At 33.4% G+C, this 9,273-nt stretch overlaps 1 protein-coding gene across 1 annotated transcript; it reads left to right on the top strand.

Annotated features, from left to right (window-relative positions):
- Positions 1-1,262: 1,262 nt before the first annotated feature.
- Positions 1,263-4,737, top strand: LOC149261435 (beta-glucosidase 12-like). Its single transcript, XM_089422249.1, has 13 exons — positions 1,263-1,525; positions 1,608-1,674; positions 1,799-1,857; positions 1,963-2,038; positions 2,141-2,221; positions 2,366-2,453; positions 2,562-2,814; positions 2,921-3,036; positions 3,385-3,605; positions 3,781-3,812; positions 3,958-4,060; positions 4,156-4,264; positions 4,365-4,737. The coding sequence occupies exons 1-13, from the start codon at positions 1,385-1,387 to the stop codon at positions 4,531-4,533; spliced, it is 1,515 nt and encodes a 504-aa protein (XP_089278375.1). The 5' UTR covers positions 1,263-1,384; the 3' UTR covers positions 4,534-4,737.
- The last annotated feature ends 4,536 nt before the right edge of the window (positions 4,738-9,273 follow it).

Raw genomic sequence — 9,273 nt, forward strand, 5'->3', positions numbered from 1 at the left:
ACTTGGTAATTTCAATCAAATAAATGTAATATGTTAAAAATTCCAAAATGTTATTGGAATTATAAGAACGAACGTTTTTTCTTTCCTCCACAATGCACCACCCACCCATGTTAAAAATGTTGACGGGCTGCGAAGTCGTATATTGCCAAAATATTATTGTATCAACGTGTTCATATTAATAAGGTTACTCAGATGGGTGAACCAGAAAAGTTTCGTACTTGTATATTTGGAAGGATAAACAAATAATCGCTGGGAAAAAGAAGAAGGCGTGGTTCTGGTAAAAACGTTTGGGTACTTGGATTTTGGATTTTGGTACTAGTATTTATTTGTGCGTGCATGATGGTGATTTATGGCATATCTAATATTTTCATTATGATATTCATACTTGTTTGTTTGTGCGTGTGATAGATGGAAATATGGTTCGATGGTAGACTGCTGTCTCTCATTCTAATAAATACATGTGTCCGATCAATTGTATTTGTATTTCAGTTTTGCGCCATTTTGTCGATAGATTATTCAAACGGTCTATACATGTGCCGTTTTGTCCGATAGCTCATTTAACGTATTTCGTATTTCTGTTTGTCGATAGATTATTCAAACGGTCCGGTCCATCTGTTTTGTCATGTATGTCGTGATATATATATATATATATATATAATTATTCAAGCCGTCTATCGTCTATCGGTTGCGTCGTAATAATATATATTTATTCAAACCGTGTGTTTTCTGTTGCAGTGGATCATTCAAACGGTCTTTCTGTTGTAGTAGTTGTTTAAACCTCGTCGTTCTTATGTCCGTGACCGTGGGAGGTAACGACGACGACTCGCACGTGCAAGCTGTGCTGTGAAATGGCGCCCCCGCTTTTATATATATATATATTTGCAGTGGAATGGCGCCAGTCAACGCCAACCTCCTCGTAGATATATATATTTGCAGTGGAATGGCGCTTCTGATATATATATATATATATTTGCAGAAGTTGAAGTGCAATATTGGCTGTGAGTGCCTCTGACCAAGTCAACGTCAATCAATCCACGTTATATATATATATATATAGGTTTGAAGTGGAATAATGGCCCCTCTAACCACGTCAACGCCAACCAGAATTGAAAAATCCTTACAAGATCAATCCTGCGCGGTGTTTTCTTGATCAGAAACGTCTTCCAGGGCACTATAAATTGCGATCGCAATTCAATTGAAAGCAAAACCCCCTTCCATAATTCCATTCCGCCAAACTGTAAGTCGGGATCGCAATTGGCTTCAAGGCAAAAGTAACGCTTTGGCTTCCCATTCCACGAAACTATAAATTCGCATCTCGATTCAATAATTTAACGGAAAACGCCTGGCTATACATTGGGATCGTCGTGATTCAATTGAAAGCCAGATGGCTAAAATTCAGGGTCTATGCGTATGTTTGCTTTCACTTTATCTTCTCATGATCGTAGTGGCAGGAACTTCTCCACATCTCGGTAGAAGCAGCTTCCCCAAGGGCTTCAAATTTGGTGCCGGGTCATCTGCTTATCAGGTTCAAGTCCCTGCCCATTCACTGCATTATTATTGTTTGTTTTCCTAGTCTTAACAAATTCTGACTGAAACTGATTTCACAGGACGAAGGAGCTGCCCGCGAGGGCGGGAAAGGACCCAGCATCTGGGATACATTCTCCCACATTCAAGGTAATGTTGTTGAGTCCACACATAGATTGATATAGCTAGCTAGCTACACCGTCGTTGTTAACATGATCAGGGGCTTCCATCTCGCTGTTTTGTTTATTTGTTGTTATTGAACGTTAACTTGCAGGTAAAATTGAAGATGGAAAGGATGGTGATGTTGCAGTAGATCAATACCACCGCTATAAGGTACTTGGCCTTTTTCATGCACTATTTGTTTTCAACTTCTTCACTTTTTAGCGTAGTTGTAGTAACTCTGTAATGTAATATTGTAATCTACATGCATGCATGCAGGAAGATGTTCAGCATCTCAAATACATGGGAATGGACCTGTATCGTTTTTCTATTTCCTGGTCACGCATATTTCCCAGTAAGTTGAATCAATACACGTAACTGACTCAACAATGGATGGATTGTTTCTGTGATAATTGGCTTTGGCTGGACTCTTATTTCCATGATTAAATGTCTTCAGAAGGATCACCAAGACACGGAGGAGTCAATGAAGAGGGGATCGCTTATTACAATAATCTCATGAACGAGCTCCTCAAGAATGGTATAATCATTTGCCCGCCGCGCGTTGAGTAGAGCTCTATTTTGCACACGCACGCACGTGTATTTATATATATATATATATATTTTGCACGCACACGCACGTTTATAAACATGCATGCTCATGTTCATGTTCATTTTCATGTAGGTATGGAGCCTTTCGTGACACTGTATCATTGGGACATGCCGCAAGCTCTGGAGGACGAGTACGGGGGATTCCGTAGTAAAAGAGTCGTGTAAGATTCACTCTCATAATTCTCAGCTTTAATTCACTCCTCTAAAACATATAAACATCGTGCCTGTTTCTGCTTCTGTTTCTGACGTGATATACTGTCTTGTCTCAGGGAGGATTTTGGCGTGTTCGCAGAAGAATGTTTCCGAGCTTTCGGAGACCGTGTGAAGTATTGGACAACTATAAACGAACCGCTCACCTTCTCATTATATGGCTACGATCTAGGGCTTCACGCACCTGGTCGCTGTTCGCCCGGATTTGGAAACTGTACAGCAGGAAATTCTGCAACAGAGCCCTACATTGTAGCCCATAATATGCTTCTTGCACATAGCGCCGCCGTAAAAATATATAGGACTAAATACCAGGTGAGGGATTATGTTCTGTTTTAAATATAACAATTAAAATTCAATAACAAGACATACGTATCGTCTCTTGAATATTTAGACTCAAATGTCGGAAAATAAACTGCAGGGGAAGCAGAAGGGTTCCATAGGCATAGCACTTGTGGTGAACTGGATGGTGCCATACTCAAACTCTTTGCTCGATCAAGAGGCTACTCAGAGAGCAATCGACTTCAGAATAGGATGGTATGTACACACGTGTTACCTTTAACGTGACGTGGGCCTGAGCACATATATCAAAAAGAAAATCCATTGAATTAATTTTGTAATGTTCTGGATGAATAATTTCAAATTAAATTTTGAGATGCAAAACATTTTGTGCTTTTGAGGCGCATTAGGATTCATTCCTAAAAGACGCGGTCTCCCCCGGCCTAACTCTAGGTTCGGCCTTTTAGGATGGATTTACATTGAACCTTGAAGTTTTGTTATTAGCACGGATTTATCTTGAACACATTTTGTGCGATGCCGCTTTTCCTTCCGCCACATGCATGTCTAATCGAGATGTGAAGTGTAATTTTTCCTGTCGAATTACAGGTTTCTGGATCCACTGACGTCGGGGAAGTACCCTGACTCTATGCGAAGCTTGGTGGGAGCACGCTTGCCAATATTCAGCAGTGAAGAGGCCAAAGATCTAAAAGGCTCATTCGACTTTCTTGGTTTTAATTATTACTCAACTGACTTTACCATCAACAATTCCACTCCACAAAATCCCTTGGACACTGACTACGTTCTGGACGCCCGGGCTAATATATCATGTAAGATTAATATCATGTACTGCTGCTTTAAACACTTAATTTCTTGGCAAAGTAGACAATCAAGTTCGAAAACATCAAGTGACTCACGGTATTTTAACTGGTATTTGATTCTTCTATGGTGCAATATTGCATATATATTTTTTTGGTATTAAAGCTTCCTTGTTTGGTGCTTCAGATGAAGTAAACGGAGTTTACATCGGATCCGATGTAAGTGAACATTACAGATTTTATTTTTTTTCTATATAATAAGCTTTAATGAACGACACAATTTAAGTTAATAAGCTTTAATGAAGCACAAGTTACACTCACTACTTTTAAGTTAATAATATATCTCCCCGTTTGCGGTTTGCAGGAAGGTGTGAGCTCTTTTAGGTCTTATCCTGCTGGATTAAGGGATGTGATCAACTATACGAAGCACCGCTATAACAATCCTCCCATATACATCACTGAGACAGGTACGCGACAATGTTTCAATTCCGGGTTGTCAATAATATCTTCGCTAAAAAACATGGATCTGATCATTACGCACAACAACATGAATTTTGAATAGGGTACGCTGATTTCGACAATGGCACAACCCCGCTCGAAGAAGCATTGCGTGATTCGAGGCGAGTGGAGTACCATTCTCAACATCTATCATACCTACTTGAAGCCATAAGGTGCGTGCAACATACACACGTATTTGTTGTTATTTGAGTTTGACATGTGGAGTGCGAGTTATTGACCAGGGCTTTTTAATTTTGATAAAATGAATTGCAGGGAGGGAGCGGATGTGCGAGGTTATGTGGTTTGGTCGCTTCTGGACAACTTTGAGTGGGCGAGTGGATATGACTATCGATTTGGTTTATATTATATTGATTACAACGACAACTTAAAGCGATATGCCAGGGAATCTGCCCATTGGTTTAGAAACCTCCTCAAATCATAGAACGAACACGATTCTGCCCATTCGTTTTACAAACCTCAATTCAATTCATTTCTGTGTAATGTAATGCCCCAATAATGGATATAGGTATCTCAGCATATTGTGGATGTTTTCACTTTGCTGGAGTCCTTTGTAAATACTATTTTCGCTCGCCATTACTATTTAATCATATTGCTACTGTTTTCCTTAACCATTATTATTATTTAATCAATTGCAACTGTTTTTTTTGGTTAATTATTATTATTATTTAGTCAATTGTATTTCCACAGTTTGTGGAAATGTTTTGAGTGATTCAATGGAAATTTGTTGTTATTAAGTTTATGTAAATTGTGTATATTATTTTTATTAAAAATTTTGTTCATAAATTTCTAATATGTATTTTCATGGATGTAATTTTCTTTTATAATTGTAATTGAATTAATTTTTATAAAAGAAAAAGTTTGAAATTAAATTTATATTATGTCTATTTCTTTTTCTTTTTTTTTTAAATAAAGGAAAATATTTGAAATCAAATCTATACTATGCTTATTTCTCTTTTCAACTTTTGGAATTACTAGTCTCCATCATTATCAAAGCAACAATTCTAAGTTTCACGTCAATTTATGGTAATTTTATTGTTTTTTTTTGGTGTGTAAAAGGTTCTAATTAAAACCATTTCATCGCTTTCTATATAAAAGGTTGTAAATTAATTCATATAAAATTATTACACTACTTTCATTAAATTATCTATCTGAATAAATGATATAAGAATAAATATAGCTCATATTACTTCTAAACAACTTCTATAATTTCAATTCCAAAAGAGCTAAAATATTTATAAGTGGAATCACATCGTTTATTATATGTAAATATGTTTTCTAGATGACATGTATATATTTATAAAATAACAAATAAATAAACAATCTGCAAAATTTTAAGTTTAGTAAACTTAATTTCCACCAAAAATAAATAATATAACAATTACATTATTCTATATTGTATATAATTTAACTTATCATTTCATAATATTACTTTCTTATAATATAGTTAAATTATTATAATTTTGGATTACAATTTTCACAAACTTAATTTATACAATTAATAAAAATGTGAAATCTAGATTTAAAATTTCAAAACAAGAAAATTGATTATTATCCGATTAATATCTCATTATCTCAAAGCTAAATAAGAGGTAGAAACCATATATTCATTGTGCCAAAAGATAATTTGTACAACCGGTATCAGGCTAAATGTATGTTTCTTTTTTTTGTTATTGGACAAAGAAAAAATCCCATGTTGGGAAAAATAAACGATTTCAATGGCCACTTGAGTAGGATTGCTCTATATCAACTTTAATTCTTTCTAGTTAATAGTTTCTTTCTACTTTATCAAATGAATATGAGAGAGATTTAGGCCCTCAATAGAATATCCCAACATCTATATTGATATAAATATTTCAATTCAAATGTTTGAACATGCACAGGTTTGTGTGTTTGTATTTATTCAATGGAGATTGATTTCAACAATAGAGGTTTGTAGTCAAATGATGGCAATATAAACATGTTTAGAAGAGATGACACATATGAGAAATATTTCATCTCCTTAATACAATTAAGTGAAAAAAAGTTTTATCAAATACTTTTTCAATTAAGTTTTCAACAGTTTCTTTGTTTCCCAAATCTAGCAAAGTGCATGGTATGCCACACTAGATGTAAAAGTTCTTAAATATCATTGTTATAGATTCATCTTAACCACATATCTAGCATGCACCAAGAAGGGCCAAATCTCTTCATGTGAGAACTTCTTTAAGAGTGCACAATCTGATTTAAAAAAAATGGCATCCCTCTCATCCCTTCGTAGATCCCAATGAATATACAGTGGTTCTCTATCTCCGTGTGTATATATATATATATATATATATATATATATATATATATATATATATATATATATAATGTGTAAATTTTAATTGTTAAATAGTCCAAAATTCCTTTGCTCAATATGATGAGAAAATTTCCATACATATATATAGGGGAAAAAGGGCCAAAATGTTAAATAGTGAGACTACTTCAACCATTTTAACCATAAAAACTTTCTTTTCTTTTTTTTCAAATTCTTTATATGATGGATGCACAATTTATTTTTAAAACAATATTGATATATACATATTTGACATGTACTCATTGAGATTTCTAAATTAAAATGATTTTTTTTTGTTATTAATATATATTTGAGTATAAGTTAATATTACTTAATCTTGTTGTATATATTTTATTGAACACCCACATTGAAAACTTTTCTTATTGGAATATTTTTAAATCTTACATATTACTTTTATTTTGAGAAATAAATTAATTACCAATCTCCCTTTTATTATTCTTATAAAGAAGTACTTGATATTTTTTATTTAATTTTCTATTTTCAATTACTTTTTTTGTTCGCACATTGAATATTTTATTATAAACTAATTAGAATATTTGATTTTGAAATAGATGGTCAAATGTTTATTTAACTCTCGTGTTGTAATATTTTAAAAATTATAACGTTTAAACATCTTAAACTTACTTCTCTTTTACCTCGTGTTTACTTTTTTAAAGATGGTATAAAATTATATTAAGTTACGAAGACATCGAAATATTTTATTTATGACTAAGACTGTGTGGAAAATTATCATCCACATTGCGTTGTCATATCAAAACCAAATTTAGTCACTGTTATTAATCATGCTTTTAATTAAAACTAACTAAACATGCATATTCATTTTTGTTTTTTGATCAAGCTTTTAATTAAAACTAACTAAACATGCATACTCATTTTTGTTTCTTGATGATGCTTTTAATTAAAACTAGCTAAACATGCATGTTCCTTTTTGTTTTTTATGATACTGACATTGCTTTTCTATATAGAGAATATTTTAATTGTATTTTAATACCTGGACATGTATCAATTCCATGTTGCACATGGAGTGAATCACAAATCCCCCTCATACTGATTTGTCTAAAGTGCCTCTCAACTCAATCAAACATTGTTGTATATTGATGTGAATTTTATCTAATATGTCCATTATTGGACAATGCTCTTTGTTGTTCACTCATCATTTTTTTTCACATGCAACATATATTGTGAAATACGTTGGGATTTTCTCTTTGCCATTGATACATGGAGCCTCTCATGAATTTATAAATGACATTTTGGCAGCAATTAATCAAAGATGGGTAGGAGAAAATTTATGGCTTTGGGAATTCTTATAAGTGAGTAAATTTTCAATAGGTTCATTGTTTATGACTTTAAGTTGATTAGAAATATCAATTCCAACATTTGTGCTTTTGGTTGTCTCGGCTACTTAATTAGAAATATTCAAAAAAAAATTAAATAATTTATAATATGAAATTATCATTAAATGTGTTATTCAAGTCATAGTGCATAATTTGTGTCTTGTAGGTTTTGGCTCTTAATTCGGTATATTCTTCAATCAAATTTTATATAAATCCAACAAGGATTTGTTGAATCACAAGTTTTAGTTATGTAGTCTACATAACCTAAGTGGCTCGAGCTTTTTTAGCAATTATGGAGAAATACATAAAAATTCGATTTTTCCTTCTATCTCAAATAATGATATTTGCTTTTCCTATGAACGTTCATTTAGCATTTTCCTAACAAAATTTCATTTGATGATATACTAAAGTATTATAATTAACTAGAATTAAGTAATCTTAGTTATGTTCACTCTACTACATTGTTACAATGAAATGGCTTGCAAACAATTTGTTGTGAACAATCATTTGTAAGTTTTCGATTAATTCTCATACCAAGAACTAAAAAAAATTAAGTAGATATATAAGAGGATGTTGGGAGGGATAAGGAGATCTAGAATAGATCGTTATATTATTTGTCATCCACATTGATGCTTTTAGAGCAGAAAAAGTGGAGGAATCAACTCAGAGGACCATTTTTCCTAGTGGGACCTAGTTTGGTGAATTGGGGTCCAAGACCTTTCGAAAGGAATTCGAGGCATCGAAGAATGTTTTCAAGGATACAAAATTATCGCTTAAGTTCGACAATCACTAGAGCTATTTTTCACACAAATACCTTTCCAATGGTGCAATACATTCCTCAATCAAAGTGTATGCAAAATTTATCCCACCTAGAGGTTGAGCTTTATGTTTTGACCACCATGATTTGATAGGATAACACATCAGCCCCCATCATCCATGGAAACGGGGCTAGGAATGTGATCATGATGAAGAAGAATCTAGAAGAGTGTATATTATAGCTACAGTTAAGAGTTGAAGGAGTCAAACATACCATCTAGGAGGCTATCGAGTTGTGTTATAACTAGGAAACTAGGAGGAAAGGAGATTCCATTCTATTTGAGTGCATTTTGTTCCATAGATGGGTGGGGTAGCCAAGAGTTGATAGGGAGAGAACAAATAGAGATGGTTCGTGCGCTATAGAAACACACAGGCCGATAGACCAAAGTTCCTTGTACTTGCATCCATTTGAATTCAAAGAAAGAGAGAGAAAACACATCCACCACTTCCAGTTGTGTTTTCTCTCGAAAAGGTTTCCTCGGTAATATATTGAGCTATTATGGTTGTGAGTAATTTTACTTTCATGTGTTCTCTACTTTCTACATTTTCAAACTTAATCAACCTATAATTCTAAGGAAAATAACCCTCATATTATAGATTTTAGATTTTGAGTGTAAATTTATCAAATCTGTTAGGACGAATTGTCTACTAGAGTATCCATGGAATTTTATGG

This window comes from Pinus tabuliformis, chromosome 6 (assembly GCF_031772625.1).
Source record: "Pinus tabuliformis cultivar Carrire ecotype Pingquan chromosome 6, CPIR1, whole genome shotgun sequence".
Classification (NCBI taxonomy): Eukaryota; Viridiplantae; Streptophyta; class Pinopsida; order Pinales; family Pinaceae; genus Pinus; species Pinus tabuliformis.

Bases quoted from the DNA above. Each gene is read 5' to 3' on its own strand.
- LOC149261435 (XM_089422249.1), top strand. From the start codon at position 1,385: ATGGCTAAAATTCAGGGTCTATGCGTATGTTTGCTTTCACTTTATCTT. The intron at 1,526-1,607 runs GTTCAAGTCCCT...CTGATTTCACAG, and splicing joins CCGGGTCATCTGCTTATCAG to GACGAAGGAGCTGCCCGCGA. The intron at 3,037-3,384 runs GTATGTACACAC...GTCGAATTACAG, and splicing joins ATCGACTTCAGAATAGGATG to GTTTCTGGATCCACTGACGT.